At 35.0% G+C, this 21,379-nt stretch overlaps 1 protein-coding gene and 1 pseudogene across 2 annotated transcripts; both read right to left on the reverse strand.

The window, feature by feature from the left end:
- Positions 1-500: 500 nt before the first annotated feature.
- LOC125203288 (bifunctional protein FolD 4, chloroplastic pseudogene) lies at positions 501-1,503 on the reverse strand (annotated as a pseudogene).
- A 10,230-nt stretch (positions 1,504-11,733) lies between these two features.
- Positions 11,734-14,937, reverse strand: ACR4 (ACT domain repeat 4). Of its 2 annotated transcripts, none has more exons than XM_048106525.2 (8): positions 14,614-14,937; positions 13,891-13,963; positions 13,752-13,797; positions 13,530-13,644; positions 13,363-13,430; positions 12,669-13,262; positions 12,469-12,573; positions 11,734-12,379 (listed from the first exon to the last, which is right to left on the reverse strand). In XM_048106525.2, the coding sequence occupies exons 1-8, from the start codon at positions 14,615-14,617 to the stop codon at positions 12,038-12,040; spliced, it is 1,347 nt and encodes a 448-aa protein (XP_047962482.1). In that variant the 5' UTR covers positions 14,618-14,937; the 3' UTR covers positions 11,734-12,037. The 2 variants fall into 2 exon arrangements, with proteins under 2 accessions (XP_047962482.1, XP_047962483.1); XM_048106526.2 differs by lacking the exon at positions 14,614-14,937 and adding an exon at positions 14,255-14,414.
- Positions 14,938-21,379: the final 6,442 nt, after the last annotated feature.

Raw genomic sequence — 21,379 nt, forward strand, 5'->3', positions numbered from 1 at the left:
CTACTTATTCGCCAAAACTAGAATGTCATTCCAAATTGTAAGCTCGCTTAGCTGCCGTGAGAGTGTTGGAGAGAAGGCTTGCTATAGTCATGGGCCCAACTCCTCCGGGAACTGGAGTGATGGCCGAAGCAATCTTGCTAGCCTCCTCATAACATACGTCTCCAACAACCCGATATCCACTGCTGCAACTCGTGTCCTGTTCGTTCCAAAAAGCACAAATTTAGCACAAAACAAATAACTAGTGGCAACGAGGAAGTGGATTCCAGTAGTACAAGGCATACCTCAACCTGATTGAATCCGACGTCGATGACAACAGCGCCAGACTTGATCCAGCTACCTCTGACCATGTTTGGATGTCCCACAGCGGTGATTACAATGTCTGCTTCTCTAGTGATCTCCTCGGGATTCTTTGTCCTCGTGTGGACGACCGTAACAGTTGCATCTTCTCTCTGCCGAGCAAGAGACATTGGGATTTGATCAAGTTGGAAAGGTTTGTATAGTTAATCCAGAGTAAATGACAGGGAGAGTATATATAATATTACTTGCAAACGAAGGGCAGTTGGCATTCCAACAATATTACTCCTGCCGATTACAACAACCCTCTTTCCCTTGATTGGTATACCGTATCTATGCAATAACTCTATGCATCCTTTGGGCGTACACGAAACAAAAAGTGGTTCTCTATCTCTCATAGCCAGGAGGCCGATATTCAGGGGATTGAATCCATCAACATCTTTTTCAATAGAGACAGCATTCAAGATATTTTGCATATTCATATGCTGGCAAAAAAAAAAAGAGATCATTAGTATTATTGCCAAATACTACACATGTTACATAATATTCAGATTTGGAGGCTTACAGAAGGTAGAGGCAACTGAACCAGGATACCGTTAACTGCAGGATCATCATTGAAGCATGAGATATGCTTAAGCACTTCTTGTTCCGAGGAGTCTTCGGCTAACTTAACTTTATATGACTTAATCCCAACTAATTCACAGGCTTTTATCTTGTTGCGTACATAAGTTGCAGAATCCTTCCTCTCTCCGACAAGAATAACAGCCAGTCCAGGAACAGCCCCACTAGATTCCTTCATTTTTGATACTTCAGCAGCTATTTCCTCTGTGATCTCTTTGGCAGTTGCTTTTCCATCAATCACCTTAGCAGACGACTCAGTGACCAATGCAGCTATATAACAGCACATGTGAAATAACTAAGAATGTATTAAGAAAAATTAACAACTGCCATAAGTGAAAATTCCATAACTGCTCATAAATTGGCATGCATAAAGCTCATTAGTATGCACACGTCGAATACAACCAATTCAGAAAAAAAGTTGGGGAAATATGTGCAGAAAAGCATGCGCTCACCATAAGTCTTAATAGCTCTACTCCTTCTCAGGAAGACGGGAGAGCTTCGCACCTGGACGAAAACTCAGCCTGACCAGCTATCTGAAGTGGCGGTGCTTCCGAATATAGCAGCAGCAGCAGCGGCGGAGGATGCCATCTTCGGAGCCAGAATCCAAGAGGGGACGATAATTTCTTTGTTAAATTATTTTTGTTTATTTCTCTTCTTTATTCTTATATATATGTTGGAGTAGTTAGGCCTTGGTCTTATCCAATTAGATCTCTGATTAAATTAAATTATAAATTTAATGGATTATAATTTTTTCACCGGATCCGAATATTTTTTTTAACAGAAATTGCACACTTTAGTAGCAGATGTACATACAGTTACATTATCGTATTTTACGTGATTTGGCGATTTGCATTGTTATGTAAATCCACTATTGTTAGAATAAATTAAAGTTATTAGGGCGGATATGATTTGATTTTAAATTTTATATTGATTTGATTTTTTAGTTACCAAAAGAGTAGTAGTGTGAAAAGAAAATCTATTCCTAATTCAACGCTGATTTCTCCTCTAATTTCTCTTGTTTTTTTTTTCAACCTTTTTAATCTAAATATGTTAACATTTTAACAAGAAATATAATACTATTAGTTTGCCTTGAAACGTTTATCACCATAATGCTTATGATTATTAGTATGAGCCTACTGGCTTAAGTGAAATTAAAAATGAAATTATTTTAATAAAATAAAAAAAGAAAGAAAAGTAAAAATAATTTAATTTTGCCATTTTATATTACTAAACAATCAATGTAAAAATTTATGTACGAAGTATTTTATATTTTAAAATAATTAAAATTTAAGATAGAGTACATTCTAATATTATTAAATTTATATTTTAAAACATTCAAAATATATGCATAAAACTTAAATGCGAATATGTTATACTACTAACTAATACTATTAGATTTTTTTTATTAAAAAAATAATACATCATTATTTAGATTAAAAATAACAGAGAGATAGAAAAAAGTAAGTTGAGAAGAGAGAAAGTACGTACTGAAAATAGAACTTTCTTTTCTATGAACATAATCCACATGTCCATTTTATAATGGTGTATAAGGAGATGTAGTATAATTTGTATTAGGTGATCCCTTCCGGTGGTCGAGTAATTATTTAGGCCATCCGCATCGCATCTCTTAGTGGTCTCGATTTCGTCTCTCCAAGACGAGACCGCATCGAGATAGCGATACAACCTCTCATCTCGTCTCCATCTCGTCGCTTGGCTTGTCCGGGAGAGGCGTCTCGCGAGACAACTCGCCACGCGCCTTGGCGATGTGGCGTGCTCCCGTTCGTGCGTGACGCCCACTTGCCGGCCTGCGAGTGGGCATCGTTTATATCCGTTGAATTTTTATTTTTTTTTGTTTTTGTTTTAAAATTCAGGAAAATTCGAAAATAAAAAAATCCCAAAAATGTACTAGCCGTTTTTCTCAAATTTTTAATTTTTTTTAATCCCCCGATCACTTCTATAAATATAGTTACGTGTTTAATGGAGTACTTATTTTATTATAACTCACTTGGATATATCTTCTGATCGGGTATTATATAAATAAAGTTAAAATAATAAAATATGGTCATAATAATGCATTAAAAGTGCAAATTGAAAAAAACTATGCATTAAAATACTATACCTATTTGTGTGCAAGATTGTTTTAAAACGAAAACAATTGACACTGAATGAGTATTGCATTTGTCCTTTTATTTTGAGTCAAAATATAAAATAAGAAGTGTTTTTTATCAGTTTTGTAAATTGTGAACAGGCGACCCGTCATTACTGAAATACTCCCTCCGTCACGCTTTAGTAATCTAATTGACTTTTCTGCCATCTTTTTATAAAAATGAAAAAAAAAATAGTTAAAGAGGAGAAATGGTAAATTAAGAGAGAGAATAATATAGAGAAGAGTCTTATTTATATTATTGTCTCTCTTACTTTACCATTTCCCCACTTTAACTATTTTTTATCAATTTTACAAAAAAAGGCAGAAAAGTCAATGGGATTGCTAAAGCGGAACGGAGGGAGTAGTGGAGTAGTATTTTCCAATAATAATAGAGAAAGACATAATTAAAAATATTACTCTCGGATTAATAGTAACTAATATCACCCACGTGCGATGCACGACCCATTTTCTTTTATTTAAACTTATTTTATAATGTAAAATGATTTTATAAATTCATAAAAGTATCATTATTATATAAAATCTGAAATCATAAATATATAAAATAAAAAGGAAATATTAAAAAATATAAAATCAAACAAAGAAAAAAAACACACAAATAATATTGATCGGTGATTTTGGCAAAAAATATGCATACATATTATTATTAACATTATGATAGTTTAACTAAATTATTTATATCTATTTTATAATTAGTCAATTAAATCATATTTCATAATTGATTTTTGGTTCATCTATAAGTTATAAAAATAGGTAACTAAATCACCACTTTTATATATTTCTCAATCCCATTAATCCCATTACATGTTTCACCAATTTGTTGTGATATATTTCTCAATCCCATTAATCCCATTACATGTTTCACCAATTTGTTGTGATGAAATTTTATATTTAATTTATTACTATTTCACTATAATATTATACACGTATATGTTAGTATATTGGATTTGCATATTAATACTTTTACATACTACTCCCTCCGTCCCGCTTAAAATGACACGTTTTTCATTTTAGTTTGTCCCAACTAAGATGACATATTTCCTTTTTTGGTAACCTTCTCTCTCCAATTAATACACTCAACCACTTTTTCTCAGTCCTATTAAAATATCCATCTTTCTTTATCTCTCTGCTTTAAGAGCATCCGCAGCGGTGCTCAAACCGCTGCTCGTCCGTCCGTGCCGTTGAGCACTCGCCCGTCCGTCCGCCAATGGAGCTTGTCCGTCCGTGCTGCTGAGCACCATTACGTGGCAGCTTCTGATTGGCCAACGGCATAGCCGTTGGCAATTTCGTTTTTTTATTTTTATTTTTATTTAAAAATTCGAAATTTATTTTAAAAAATGTTAAAAAAAATATTTTCCCACTTCCCAAAAAAATATATCCGTTTTCTACCCACTTTTAATTTATTTTTCAATTTTTTCCCCAAAATTCACATTTTCATCTATAAATACCCCCACTCCAACACAAAAAAAAATCACATTCTCATCTATTATCTATACTATCATCATCTACATTCTCTCATCTTTTTTCCTCATACTCTATCATCTAAATTCCCACCACACTACACAATGTCCGGCTCCGGCGATCACCCCTCCGGCAATCGCGGTTGGAACCACGATTGGTTCGACTCCGAGGCCGGATATAGTCCGGAAACCCAATTTACGGCCCCTCCTCAAACCCAAGGTTCGCAAGCTCCGGGTGGCTACCGTCCTTACCCGGTGCACGACCTAAATGCCCCCGGGTTCGGGTGGGCACCCGAACTAGGATCGGGAGGGAGCAGCAACTCTACTCCTACTCCTACTTCTGTTCCTACTCCTCCTGTTCGTGGCACCCGCACCCCGTACACTCCAGGTGAGATGATGGCGATGTTCAAAGCCTACTTGGCAGTCTCCGAAGATCCGGACGTCGGCACGAACCAAACCGGGAAAACTTATTGGTGACGCATCACTCGCCTCTACAATGAAACCCGGCCGGAGGGAACCATATATCGCAATGATAGTATGGTTCGCAATTGCATGTTCAGATGCAACGAGGCAATCGAGAAGTTCCAGGGGATTTACCTCCAGGAAGAGCGGTCGGCGGGGAGCGGCACGAACGAGCTCGACATCATCAGTGCCGCCTTGGCGACCTACCAACGGGAGGAGTTCAAACCGTTCAAGTACCTCGATTGTTGGCAGGAGGGGCGCCTACATCCGAAGTATAGGGGCGGCACGTAGCATCCTCCTCCAGCTCCTCCAGCAAACGGTCGAGGTCGGTAGCTCTATCCTCCTCCGATGATGTGGCTACCCAGCTTGCCGGAACTAACTTGGGTAGCCCCGACGCTGGCCCGAGTGGTTCCCGCCGGCCGGTCGGAAGGAAGAAGGCGACGACCACCCGCCGCCGCACCCCGACTCCATCCGCCGCCGCCCCCGCTCCCTTTGTGCCTCCTCCACCCGCGAACAACTCGTTGTGGGCCATCTTGAGTCAACTCTATATGAACGATACGTCTCACATGACTCCGGAACAACTTGCAACACATGAGCAATTGATCCGGGGTCTCAAGAGGCAATTGGGGTTAGAGGAATAGTCTTCCACGTTTGGAATTTTTAATTTGTAGGATTTTAATTATGTATTTTTTATTTTTTAGGATTTTAATTATGTATTTTTATTTTTTAGTATTTTAATTATGTAATTTGTATTTTTTAGGATTTTAATTATGTAATTTTTATTTTATAATGTATTTTTATAATGTAGAAATGTTTTTAATAATTGGAGTATTTAAATTGAATAATAGAATGGTGGGACCCTTGAGTTTGTCCTTAGCTAAGAGCACGGATGTGGGTGTTGTGCTCTAAGCTAAGGACAAGGAGTAAAAGTGGGTCCGGGCCCACCTCCGTGCTCTTAGCTAAGAGCACGGATGAGGATGCTCTAATACTTACACCTACCTTCTCTTTCTCCAATTAAACACTTTAACCAATAACTCCTAAAATCCCGTGTTGGCTAAGCAATGTGTCATCTTAGCCGGGACGGAGGGAGCAGTATTTTTTAAATCTTTATAAATAGATTATTACTAACGGTGGATCATACATATGAGATTGATTTATGCTCTAAATTCCAAAACAACACTTGATCAATTAATCAACATTCAATAACGACAACGAAAACACAAACTCACCAGAAAAACAAAATCCACACAATAATAAATAACCAAGAATCCAAATTTCCACTCCATCCCACAATCCTGTATATATCTAACATAAATCTTCCATTCTCTCTAAAAATATCATCACAAACCTCCCACTATCTCTCATCACAAAACCAACAAAACACCATGGCAAAGAAGCCATGGACAAGTGTTTAACCACGCGTCCTTTTTAAGATTAAATTTCTCTGAGTAGTTTCCCTTTCCATTGCAGGAATCTCGGGACTTTTTTGACCAAACACTGCAGAAAAGTTTGGAGGATCAGTAAAGGATTAAGGAAGATAATCAAATCACTCAAAGCATGAGAAGAGCTGCAAAGTAATACTCCCTCCGTCTACAAACAATAGATCTATTGTTGTTTGGCACGAGTTTTAATGTAGAATTAGTAAAGTAAGAAAGAGGAGGAGAAAAAGTAGATAAGGTAAGAGAGATAGGGAGAAAAAATGAGTAAAGTATAAAAGAGAGAAGAAAAAGTGGGAAAAGTATGAGAGATAAACTTTCCATTTTTAAAAAGTGATCTATTTTTTGTGGACGGAGGGAGTATCTACTCGAGAAATTTAATCACACCATATATCGTTCCCAATCAAGATTATAGTCCCTTTTATGGACAAGTGTTTAACCGTCCCACCACATTCCAAGACTAGTTAAGAGCCACTACTCCCACTAAAATAAAAGATCCACTGATCCACTTCCAATTGTAATCAATAGCTACTACTCCAAATAAAACTCCTATAATTACATGAATTAAAAACGGTTTTATTTTGCTGAATTTAATAAATTATTCATAATGGCATTCTTGTTATTTTTCTCAAAACTCCCCGTTTATATATTTATAGATAGATAGATGCACACGTCAAATCACTTTCGCTTTTGTGGGCCCCCATCTATCATTCGATTTTTTCAATCAACAAAGAAAAATCGCTGAAAATTAAAACCACACACACTAACTACACTACCCTTTCCAGCTTCTCACTGTCAACCCTAAACATGGAATTCTCGGATTGGGATCTCCTGTTGTGCAAAATGCCACGACAGGGGATGTAGGGGATGTTGTGCAGATCCACACCATATATTAATTTTACATACTTGTGTTGTTTTTTTTTATTTTATTAGTGAATGGTGTAGATATGCACAACATCCCTTGCTGTGGCATTTTGTACCGCAGGAGATCCCAATCCGGAATTCTCTAATCTGTGTATAATGAATTTCTGTCAGTGTAAAAAGCAGAGCAAACTGCATTGCTTCATTTTCATTCTATATACAAACATTATCTTTAACTACTTTGTTTTCACCACCACCCCAACAATGTACTATACTAATTATGTATGGTGTCCGGTCGACCAGTCCCCTCGAGACATCATCGTCCGTTGCATACCATCAACCAGTTTTCTGTATCTCATTACGCTCATCATCATCATATTCATCTACAAGGCAATATGCATCCCATGGAGCTGTCAATACATTCCCCTGAATCCAGCCCAGCCTCAGCTTTATGGAAACTATAACTACTTACATTTTTTGATTTTTCTGAATCTGTATATCATCTGTTGCAGGAAACGAATTCGTTATGGTGTTAACCAAGCCCGGAATAGCTAAGGAGATACAAATGAGAGGATTTTCCACAAAATTAATAGAGTTGATATGAAGAAGCTTCTTGGAGATGTGCTAGTTATGGCTACAAGTCTGGAAGGTACATAAGTAAACCATTTTCCTTGTACACAATGCACAAGGTTTAAGGCCATCTTGCTTGTGTAGTAGTACAAGGTTCCTTCAATGATCGAAACAGTGCTCAAAACTGGAGGTGATACTAAGCCAGAGAAATGGATGTCATGAGTTAAGATGTACTGATCTCAAGAACTGCCTTTGGACAAGATGCAGGGAAGACCATCTTCAACATGCTCATGAAGCTCTGCGAAATATCCGCCTTTTTGAGTAACTTCCATAGCATCATCATCATTCTATGTTATGTTGTCATCAGGATTTGGAAGATCTTGGACGATGTTGAATCAGACGAGATTGAGCAGTTGCTTTGAACCGGAAGAGAAAGCAAACAATAAGCAACATTTTCCAACATATATGAGAATTAAAATTCACACAAATATCACATTTCTTCATCATTTCTCATAAGCAGAGGAAACTGCATTGCTTCATTTTCATTCTATGTACAAACATATCTATATTAGAAGTAATGTCACCTTAACTTCCTTGTTTGCCTGAGTTGTTTCCACCACCACCCCAACATTGTATGGTGTCTGCCCCCCGGAGACATCATCGCCTACGAGGCTTTCGCCTCATTTCATCGTGCATTCCATCGACCAGTTGCGGGAAAGAAATTCCTTACTAGGACCAGCCCTCAACCCCATATGGTGTTAACCAAGCCCGGAATAGCTAAGGAGATACAAACGAGAAAGGATTTTCCTCAAAGAGCTTCTTGGAGATGGGCTAGTTATGGCTGAAGGGGCTAAGTGGTTGCTCAGAAAACTGGCAAACCAAGCATTCTATGCACAAGGTACATAAATAAACCATTTTCCTTGTACAAGTTTTTACTCTCAATGAAGAAAGTTTAATAAGACCACTCTTTGCTTGTCTAGGAGATGGTTCCTTTTCCATGATTGTAAGCGTCGAAACAATGATCAAAACTGGAGGTGATATCAAGGCAGAGAAATGGATGTCTCTTAAGGACTGCCTTTGGACGAGAAGGGAAGAACATCTTCTGCATGTTCATAAACCTCGGACATTAAACCCGCCTTTTGGAGTAACTTCCACACCATCATAATCATTCTATGTTAATTTGTCATTTTTGACTGATCAGAGGTTTGGTGGCCCTGTATGGATTTGAATGATCTTGGACGATGTTGAATCAGACAATATTGAAACCGCCATGTCAATATTGGGGAAGAGAGAGCAGACAGTTAGCAACATTTTCCAACTTAGTACTATTAAAATTCACACAAAAATCACATTTCTTGATCATTTCTCATTCGTGTTGAGGCTCTACAGCCCTGCAGCGCGACTTGTGAGGCTGGTGAGGTTAGGGAAATACGAATTCCCAACCAAGATTGGGAGTTCCATATCCCAACTCTGGCGCTGCATAGGACTCAAGAGGTTATGGGGAAAGATTCACTCTTGTTCAAACCACAAGACCAAGAACAACCCATGGCCTTAACCACACTCGTTGTCGAAGAATTACATTCATTTTCCTATTAGTATCATCACCGCAAGACCACAATGTGGCGTGCAGAACATTCTCCAACCATTGCACAAGTAAAAATAGGAGGTAAGTTGTAAGTTTGCATCATAACTTTGTCACATGATATGATGAAGCTCTTGCTAGATTCAAAATTACATGTGTTTGAATAGTTGATACAAGTAATTAAGCTGTTCATCTTATTCAAGGTTCAATAAAAGATCAACAATGAGACAGAAGCTGCAAGAATTTACATTGTACTATAAAAACTACATAAGTAAAAAATGAATGCACACATCAATGTGAGTTAGCCATTGTTTCTTGCTGGATTGGTAGAGGCTCGATCATAGAAGGCAGCACGAGAGGCGACAGGAGAGGGATCGGATCTTTACTCGAAAAATACGAAGAAGCTGCTGCTGCTGCTGCTGTTGAAGAAGATGATGATGCTTCTTTGTCACCTGCATTAGGCTTCACGGTGGCCGGCTTGAGCTGCAGAGGGCGTGGGGCTCGTCGTTGAAGCCGGCTCAACGGAGCCATCACTTCATCTCTTGGAGTCAAGATTTGGAATCCAGGAAACTCTGATTCAAAACTGCCCATTGAGTTTAAAAGTTTGATCTTGATCTTGTGTGTGAACTGTGGAGTGTTAGTATTATTGAAGCAGTGGATTATCTGTTTGGAATTGACTATGATAAATTGGATTGCAACATGATCCAGTTCCAGCCTGTATATGGCCCCAATTCATAAATCTATTGATGATATTTTTTAAAAATTATCTACAAATTTTCACACACATACTCCTACATAGTCTTAGAAAGTAATAGTTGATCTGCTATTCATGATATTTTTTATTTCAATCATGTGTGAAGGGAATCACTTAATTTTTTTTATAGAGTTATGAAATCTAGAGATTGCAGTGGCTGATTTCCAAAGCTAGCACATGACATTGCCTTTTCTTGTATTGAATTACACCAGCTTTTTAAAAGGAATCGGACATCTTCAACCGTAAGCATCAACTTTGATAAACTAAAAAAAGGACAGATATTATGTTTATTAATGTATAGGTTAATTTTTTACTAAAAATAATTTAAAGACTTCACTATTCGGTCCCTAGATGTTTGTAATAGATTTAATAACATAAGAGACAAATCATAGTTTAAAAAATGCTATTTAGCCTCTTATCTAATTATCTTCATAGTTCATAGCAATAATTACGATTTGGCAGGTTCGAGCAAAATTCACTTAATTTTGAATCATTCTCCATTGACTAATCAAGAACTACTTTATTTGACTATTGAGTTGTCTCATTGTTATTGCATCTTGTTAAAAAATCAAGATTCTGAAAATATAGACAAGAATTTTTAGTATCAATTGAAAAAAATGGTAAAAAAAAATGAATTTTGTTCTAAAAAATTAATTTTTGAAATAATCCACGTGGCAGCACCCCACATAGCATTGATAAAGTGGGAAAGAGGTAGATGTTGACTAGATGAAAAGGGGCCCATTGGGCTGCAGAAACAAATCACTTTTAGCCCAAGCAAGCCTACTTGCCCCCATCTTTTTTTGCATTGGGTTTTTCAATTTCTGGTTTTTAATATATACAAATAGTAAATATCCCTATCAACAGCTTCTTAGTCAAATACACTACTTTCCAATTCGGCCGACCTCGCTTTTGCACAATAGATAATAACTCTGATTCACAAAATTATTATAAAAAAAATCAGAAGACCCCATCTTTCAATTTCCTACTCTAGCATAGCTTCTAGTGTTTGGTGTATTTTCAAAATGAAGGGTCAAAGATCAACTTGTAAATGTACCAACTTTGACAACTACTACTACTATCTTACCAATAAATTTATTGGTCTTGATAGTTTAGTTTATATATCAACTATTACTAGGGATCATGAATCATGCCTCTAAATAAACATTTTTTAGATACTATACTAAAAAGTTGATTAATAAAGCACCCAAATTAGTCATCATCTAAACGTAATAGAATTTCGTCACTAGAAAGCATACACACATCATGTAAATAGGAAGCTTCCAAGTAATTTCCATCAATTTTTAGTGTATATATCCAAATGTGACATTGCAGTCCAATCCACCCAAGAAAGCACCAAGGATGTAGTAGTATAATGTAATCACTCGTCATTTCCAATAATTGAATTATACTTTTACCACAAGTCTTGGTGAATCTTTTAAATAGTACTACCACTACTATAACCTTGTGTTTTTTGTGATGAAATATTTGACCCCACAACCATATGTTTCAAAATAAAACAAATACGAAGATAAGAAACAACAATTAGATCATGATCGGAAATTTTGTTATATACATTGATTTCAAGCTTGACAACAACAATTGGATGTCAGCTCCAAGATTCATAAACTTAAGAAATTTTGATAGATCCAACCCGGGGTTGGATCCATTCCTAAATACGTATTTAGGTAAAGCAAACCGCACTAGAAAAACCTACAAACGAGAGGGAAGCCACCTAAGGCTTCCCTCTCTAACGTCGCTAGCCTTTTGAATTTGATGCGGACATAACAAGGGATCGAGAATATACACAAGAACATACGACACATCGTCTCATGCTCATGAATAAGACCTAACCAAACCGAAATTGCAAAATGACCTAGACTTGAAAAGGCCACCAAAGAGGAACCTTGTCGGAGACTCTTGAGGCGCTTGGGTTGACTCGTCTGGGCTGCCCTTCACCCTAAGTATGGTCTGCCCAATTGTTTGCCTGATGGAATCTATTATCTTGGGGTCGACCGGGTACCCTGATGACTCACGAACATAGAACGTGTTGACAGCTTTGCCTGATCTTGTGGTCACTTCTGCTCGTGTTACAGTTAGGCTGTTCTCGCGGAATATCCTAGTGACATCGGACAGTAGCCCGATTCTGTCAGAAGTGCAGAGCTCTAGCTTCAAACCCTAGTTACGGAAGATCACATCATCAGTTGAAGATCATGTAAGAAACCATCCTAGCTATAATCACTCATGAAACGCGCTTCAGTCCTTACCTCAGAGACTCGTCGTTGGATTGCTGCTTCGAGACAATGAATCACCCTTTGTCTCTCAGCATCAGATTTGACTGGGGATCCATCAATGTGCCTAATGCAGTATTCCTTCAAATGAAAACATGAGATAAATTTAAGACTAAAAACAGAACACAATGCATAATATCTCATCATTTCATAGATTTAAAATGCTATTTATATACCTGATGCGCTTCTGCTCCTTCAGCTTCGACGTTTCCATGGAAAACAACGTATTGCATATCAGTCAAAGTGCAGACTATGTCAAAGAGGAGCTTCGGTCTATCCTTGCATCGGATTGTGACCACCGAGTAATCCCTGCCGTGCCAGTTAACAACGTTCACATTAGGCCTATCCTTCTCATCAGATGAATCCTCGCCCATACGTTCGTAATCCCTATCATCAAACATCATCTGGTGAAGGCGTCTCTCAGTGTGGGTCGCCCCGAGCGAGACCACAGTCTTGGCCTCCCGAGTTTTGTTGCTACCCTTGAGTACATTGCACAGGAGGCGCTTAACCAGGGTCAGCCTCTCCGGATCAATGATAGCTCCCCCCGTCTCCTCATCTGTGACTTGCATCACTGCTGCAGCTCGGGTGTTATGCGTCCACACCTCAGCATTCACCACATTGCATTTCAGGTTTGTTAGGACAGCACTCACTTCGGAGAGCAGCCCTGGTCTGTCACTGCCAATTAGTTCAATCGATGTGTGGTCCGTCCCCAACTTCACCCCAACTGATCTTCTCATTGAGGATGCAAAGCAAGAATCTGGACCAAGTGACTGAAAATGATAGTAGAAAGGAATCAATCAAGACTGCATTATGAATTCCGAAATGAAAATAGATGCCGAAAACTATCACAAGCAACACAACACAACTAACCTTCTGTATATAATCAAGAATCCCCTCATCAGTTATCTTGTTTCCATCATTATCAGTCACATTGAACACTAAAACAACACAAAGAAGTTGAAAAATCAACAATTTCATCCCATCTCAACAGAGGCAAACATGATTATCAAACTGAAAAGGGGGAAAGATATACATACCATCCATGAACCATCCTCCATCAGAGCATATATAAGCCTTGGTTATCATCAGATTGAGATCTGTGAGAATTTGCACAACTTCAAGAAGGATTCCTTGTTTATTAGCACTGTCCACCTACATTGAAACACAAAGAAATCAACAAGGGATCATTAGATTATCGCACAAAAACATCGATTTCAACGAATCAAAACCAAGCAGAGAACAGCAGATCAACCACACACCTGAATCACAGTGGCATTCTTACAAGATTCATTATCAATCACCACTCTGCAAATTAAGATTTAAACAAAAAAAAGTGTCAAGAAAAAGACCAACATTTTGAATCAAAACTAAATCAGAATAAAGAGAGAGACATAGTACCTCGGAGGATTCATTCTCCTAATGAGCTTCTCATATTCATCATCCATGTCTCTGGAGTAACTGACTGATGCTTCTGTATATAAGCAAAATTAGCAAGTTCAGACAAAGCCAAGATTTGATTCTTTTTTCTTTTGTTCTATTTTCCCCTCACAATAAAGAAACAGAGAATTAGTAAGAACACAGAATCACCACCACCAATCACAGAGAAGATGCTCAAACCAAATAGAAAATCATTAGATTTGGGGAAGGACTAGAAATCTAGAATGCCCCCCTATAAAAGGCCAGCCAATTAACAAGGTTTTAACCACCAAAAACAATAAATAAATAAAAAAAAAGATGCTGGCTTCCTTCTTCCTCAGTATACCGTGTATGGGGTGTGTGGGTGGCCCGGTGGGGCACTGTCTAACACACACACACGCACAGTACCAAAAAGAAACACACACACAAAGTGGAAGGTGTGAAACACAAGCACGGATATCATAGCAAATTACAGGCTGGAAACAACGAAGACTTATACAGAAAGTTCAAAAATACAGAAAAGTACACATATTATTAACGAACAAATCCCAAAGACCGTAAAAATCAATCAACAAACAGCTCCCGGGAAAAAAATAGGAAGAAGGGGGAAAAAAGGAAAGGAAAGATTTCTTTTTTTCTACAGAATTCACCAGAAATCCACCAAAACTAAACACGCACTTGACTTAATTTGTCAATTTCACATACCCATTGAAAAGTCTTGAATAATATTTGACTGAGTCACCGATGCCTCCCAATTTCAAAACCGGCAAACAAATAAAGAAAGAAAGGATCAAATTTGCTTCTCCGTTGGGGAGACTTAACACACTTTGCACCTGCCACTCTGTGTAAAATATGTTTGCGGCAGTTGTGTTGTGTGTGTGTGTGTGTATATATATATATGGCAGGTAGGTTGATGGGGTGGGGGCTTTCTATTTTCAGTTGGCCTTCCGATTCTCAGGCCTTAATATTTTTATTGATCAAAAAAATCAATAAATTTTGGAAGAAATGGAGAGAGGAAGATAGAGAATTGGGGGGGCGTTGTCGTGGTGAATATACTGGAACCATGTTGTACATGGCGTATTTTAGTAGTGGGCCCCGGCTGTTCGGTCCCCGTTTTGGTGGGGTGGGGATGGGGGCCTGCTAAAATGCGCCACCTCAAATATTAGTTTCAATTTCATGAATGATTTATTCAATAATATTACCGTTATTTAATTTGTCTTTAAACTACTACCACTTTAAAATCCGCTTAAATTATCTTTATTATCGATTTGTTGAGATTTTGCAATTAACCAAGATTTAGTTATTGATATAGCTTAATGAATTACGTGCTTTACCCTATCGGATTTCAACCAAACACTATCATATTTTAGATAGTGAAACAAAATTATGGCATTATACTAAATTAAACAATTTTATTTATTTAATTTGGATTCATATTAAGCCAAGTTAGCACCAAAATATTGATTTGCAAAATCAGAACATATTAATAGTTTGGTAACTTTACGTGAATTTAAATTTTGCATTGAAAATCTTAATTTGGCAAAACTTTGTATGCAAAATCATAATTTTGTAATCTATCATCGTGGTTGATTAGATTTGAATCTGATTGATTTAATACGCAATGAATAATATCGAAGTGAACGTCTAACGATAGAGGAAGTATGACGGTCATTTAATTTTGAATGACGAAGAAAAGATAAGGTAAACTTTAATCTTAAAGAAACATAGTAAAACCAACGTATCGTGACCCTCCTCTTCAATCCCATCAAGATCCGCCAAAATAATGAATATCGAATACCATTAAATAAGATCAATTAGTTTGGGCACAATATTTTCTTTTATCAATAAGTGTGCACTATAACGGATTTAATGTTAGGGATTAGCTGATTTGATTTATAGTACTGTCTGAAAATCCAGGAATATGTGGGGTGAATGAATAATGAGTGCTCTAGTATTGATTAAATATCTTGATTTATTGAAATATCTTAGGTTCATTATACTTATTTCAATTTTTGGAGCGGTAAATTTTTATGTTTTATTTATCGTAGACACGTGTTAAAACAGTGTGTTTAAATACTCCTAGGTTTAGGCAGAGACAAAATGAGTATATAAATGTTTTTGGTAACGGTTTTTTTACCATGTCTATTCAAATGCTGCACTGTTACTGTAATAATTAACTGATTACTAGAATGGGATATTTACAGCACTCGCATAGTTATGAATTCTGTTAGGACAGTTATCTTTTTGATTTAATACTATATTCAACATTTCTTGGTACTATCATAATAAAAAATAATTGTTGGTAAAAGTATAATAAGTAGTACTACTATAGTACTCAAATTGGTAGCATACCTGTCAAATCAATTTGAAAAAAATTTGAAAAAATAGGAATAGTGGTTCCTAAAATTACTAAATTTTTGTTCAAATTTGGTATTTCTCGCTAATTTCAAAATTGATTTAAATATCGCAAACTTTGCATTATGTTTGGTATTTCCTAAAATGACCCAATTAAATATTTTTATCAAAATCTTATTTTTTGAGCAACTGTGATAAGTATGATTTATGATATTTTAAACTACTTTTTAAGTTAATAACAAGTAGGATAAAAAGTAACGTAGAAGACCACATTGTGATTTAATTGTGTCTAGTATAATAAAAATGTCTCGTAAGTTAGTCAAATATGGTAATAAACATGTTATGAGAAATATCAAACCAAGTGCAAAATTTGTGATATTCTAAATCAATTTTAAAGATTATGGAAAAGACCAAATATTGGCCAAAGTTTATGATTTTAGGGACCAATATCGCAAAAAACATGTTATGATAAATTAGTCATGGATCTAGTATATATCCGCGGTTACCCAGTTTGACAGTAAAAAAATCGAACTATATAGAATGTAGTACAATACATACAAAGAGAAAGGAAAATAAAACGTTGTGTTCAAAATCTATTAACATAACTTTCACGCGATTTCTTTATTAATCTACGGAACATTTATTTGCGGACTGATTGATTAAGTAGTATTGTAGTACTAATTGGCGATAGGGTTTATATTTATTTAATCAGACTATGGTAGTAATTAATTGCAGGACGGCCACCCGAGAATGCAGCCGCCACCATACATTTACACATTTGACACAAACCCTAATTTTGACGGACATTAGTTGCCCCACATGATGAGGGCAGCCAAATTATACTAAAAAAATATATCTGCAAAATACATACATATATATACAAACAGTCGTGTGTGTGTGTAAGTTATATAGTAATAGTATTACCAATATTTAATGATGGTCAAAATAAAATTAGATTTGTGGTGATGCTTCACATAAGCATGTCTTGCGCTACATTGCTGGTGGGGGTGGCTGCATTTCATGCCTACCCACATGCTCCTCCATATATTCTGCTTCCCACTTTTATGTGTTTTTTTTTTCTTTTAAGAATCTAAATAAAAAAAATTATACATTTATTTAAATGGAATATATTCACTAAACTTATATGAACCAAAACTCAATGGTTGTTGAAAATTTTTAAAAAATAGCTAGGCTTAGTTGTTAAAAGGAAGCGAGAAAATAATTAAAATTAAATTAATCATAATCGATCCTGAATTAATTGTAATCAAGTTATAATCAAAATTGGAAAGTTGTCATAGGAATGAATGCATGTAATTTGCTAAATTGTTAAACTTTGGAGATAATGTTATAAATATAACATTTGGTGATAGAGTAGGTATAGGATACGACTTGGCTCTGGTATGTGTGTGTGATTACTATAAGTAGGTCTTTTAATTCTCAGTGTTTTGGATATAGATTCCACATAATACTCCCATTATTTTGCTCATTGTCTGCCCTGCAATATAACCAATTTTGAGATAATGTTTATTATGATCAATTTGATTTATAATTTTATACAAGTAATTTTTTATTTGGTCGACCATATTAAATTGAATAATACAATAATATATATCGAGATATGTTAATATTTCTTATTAATTATTTGGATGAATTGTGTCCTTATAAAAGCAACTTTAGTTTTGGAAAAACACCATGTTTAACTAAGGATCGAAAATTTGTCGTACCCATCTTATTTAGGGCAAACCAACAAAAGTTAATGTCGCCTATCGATCTTAAGCTTTACAAAAAACCTCAAAACACGATTTTTGGCCTTCCACTTAAAATTTTGTTGGCTTTAATATGCATAAAGGTGGAAATTATAGGCCTCCTACCAAAAAAGCAAAATTTTGAAACCATTTTGCAGTAACTAATTTTTTCACACCAAACAATAAATTTATCTTTAAAACGAATGTTACTTTTATGTGTTACAAAACGTTCAAGTTATAAAATAGCGAGTGAGAATTGCAGTATAGAAACTGTTCGGTATATATATACCAATCATAACAAAATAGGTATGTCACTTTTCTATGCGACTGCCGCTTTTCTCTGTTATCTAAGAAACTACAGTTTCGCGACAATAAAATTCGTTTGTACTTTTTATTTCAACAAATCTTGAAAATATAATGCCTAGTCATAATTTAATGGAATATTAATCCAACGTGAACTTAATCACTTATATAGTACTACATATATAGTACTCCCTCGAATTCATCAGGAAATTTCATGTTGATGCATTATCATATTTTAAGTAACAATCGAAATATCCAAATATATATATACTACTGTATAATTTATTGACAAAAGGAAAAATAAATAAAAGGTATGTGTGCACTCCAAATCACCCTAAAAAGGTTTAAAACTACTCATTTATATGGAGTAGCTAAATAAACTTGATGAATAAATATAGTAAATGAGAGACACGTCCATTAATTAGTAGACAAAAAGCCGAAATTCTGGAAAATTGTCAAGTTTTGGAAACCCACTTAGGAAAAATAATTTTTGCATGAATTTGTCGAATGGTTTCCCATTTTCACAAAATAACATCAAAAGTGATGTACGAATCAGCTTCATCTTTGAGGATTAAATTAAACGTTGCTTTCCCCACGCCATAGACAATCTATTTCCCACCAATTTTGTAAATTCCGATTTCTAAAGTTACGTCCAAGCATTATTATTGATTAACTTAATTATTTACTTGATGGAAATAAATTCGATTTTATTTTGAAATTATAGTACTACTACTAATAACTATTCATCCGAAATTTTAAAATAGTACTACGTATTTGTAATTATGTGTATCGAATATCTATACTCTAATTTTCAACGATTTTGTTCTATCAATCATACTAAGTAGTGGTGTGGCTTGTCTTATCATTACCAAACTCGTTCGTTAAATAAAAATTTGTCTTAGAGATGATTCAATGTTTTTCTTGAGATTGACACGATATATGTTTTACATATATTAATAGTGAAAGATCACTGTCCACATGTTTTCACTTAGTAATATATTTAATTTTCAAGCATATATACTGTATATAATTATATTTTCCTGTGTTATTTCTCTTCTTTTCATTCAAAATGTCCATTTTTCTTTTTTAGTTGATCTTATTTAAAATGTCTATTTTCTATATTCAGAAATAAATTCTTCTTCTCTTATCTTATCATTAAATATTCAACTACATTTTTCTCTCTATTTATAACGCTTAACAATAATATGAACATCTTGAATAGGGCGAGGAAGTAGTTTGGAACTGTAATATGTTACCACGTGCAAACCTAACTCAACTAAAATCAGTATCTTGCTCTTTAGATTATATAGCCGGTTTCATTAGAATCCAATCTTGCACACAAATTTTGTTTACTACCAGGAGCACTAAATTTTAAATTTTTCTCTAGAAAAAAGTTTTAAAACCAGTACTCTCTAAACCATTTGGAGGGGAAAATTAAGTCTATACTTCATAGTTATAAAAATAGTGAGATATTTTTAAAAAAAGAAAAAATAAAAGGACTAATTTTATAGTTCCTTGATCCTAAGTTAGTTGAATCGTAATATTCTTTTTTAGATTGTCCTAAGATAGTTGAGTCATTTTATTTTTTATAAAAACTTTATCTTCTTTTAAATTTTACTCTTTTTTTTTTCTCTTTTATTATCTTTAACACGTCAATTTCTTAATTCTCGTAATAAAAAAATATCTTAAATGCCTTGGAACCGAGAGAATATTATTGTAAGTGGTAACAGTACAATAAGTGCACAAATAGTGACACTATCTATCCAAATCAGATTCACAACCTAGTCACCAGTCAAATAGATAAGTCACTTTTTAATACTAGTAATAAATCAGAACTAAAATTAGTAAAAATAAAATAAAATGTTCATGGGGAGTCACACCGACGCACGTGACTACTGCGCGCTTCTGCAAACAGCTAAAAAATCAATTTATTTTATTTTTTATATTTATAAAATTTTGTTTTCATGAAATGGGCCAAGTATGGGCCGGGGCTCAACAAATATTCTTTACTTACCTTTTCAGCTTTTATTTTATTCCTCTTTATTAATTAAATAATCTAAATACTTACGTCCCTTCAGCAATACGAAGAGTCCGGCGCTGGGCCCACATGTCCACGTCAGAAGAAATCTTGAGGGGGTAATCTTGAGATTTTCTGACGCCATAAATCTGCTTTATACTTTTTGTCCCACCAAAATAATTTTGCTTTTTAAAAAAATACTCACCCTATTCCATTATAAATGAAAATTTTACTTTTAAACATGAAATTTTATATAGTGCAGTGTTTTATGAGTTAACGAGAACGAGAATAAAGTAAAGAAGATGAAAAAATCAAAAATAATGGAGTATTATTTTTATTTTTAAAAATGTTATATTTTTAATGAGATGACTCATAAAGGAAAACGTTTAATTTTTTATGGCACAGAGAAAGTATAAATTGAAAGTTTGAAAATGTTTATGTATGGAATTTATGAAAGAAATTTATATCTAAGTCTATAACTTTTCTATAGTTTGGTTAATATTAATTTTAATTATTATATTTTTATTTTCACAAATAAAAATTTGTACTTTTTTACTATATGCTAACCGGCAGAGTGACAAAAATTAAACAACTTATACCGATATACTCCTCCGTTCCATAGTAGAGTCATTTTGTCATTTTGGTATGTTTCGTAGTAATGGAGTCATTTCTCTTTTTAGTAAAAGTCAATACTACATTTGTTTTCGCTTATTTTACACTATCTTACTTTATTCTCTCTTTATTTATCTATCTTTTATGTTTCTTACTTTATTCTTCCTTTACTTGATCTCACTTAGCAAAAAATTTCTTAAATCTCGTGGCGAAAAGAAATGTCTCCACTACCGCAGAACAGAAGGAGGACTTTACATATATGTTTGGATGGGATAAATCTCATATTGTTACAATACTTCATCTTTTGATAGTATATTTTTATTTCAATGTGAAATTTATTATGTATCTGCAGTATATTGTACTCCATATGTTTAATAGTAGTAGAGACATTTCTTTCCGGTATGGAGATTAAGAAAATTTATGTTAAATGGGTCAAATA

The sequence above is a fragment of the Salvia hispanica genome, chromosome 6 (assembly GCF_029641045.1).
Source record: "Salvia hispanica isolate PSC_SH4W2 chromosome 6, Shi_PSC_v1, whole genome shotgun sequence".
Taxonomy (NCBI): Eukaryota; Viridiplantae; Streptophyta; class Magnoliopsida; order Lamiales; family Lamiaceae; genus Salvia; species Salvia hispanica.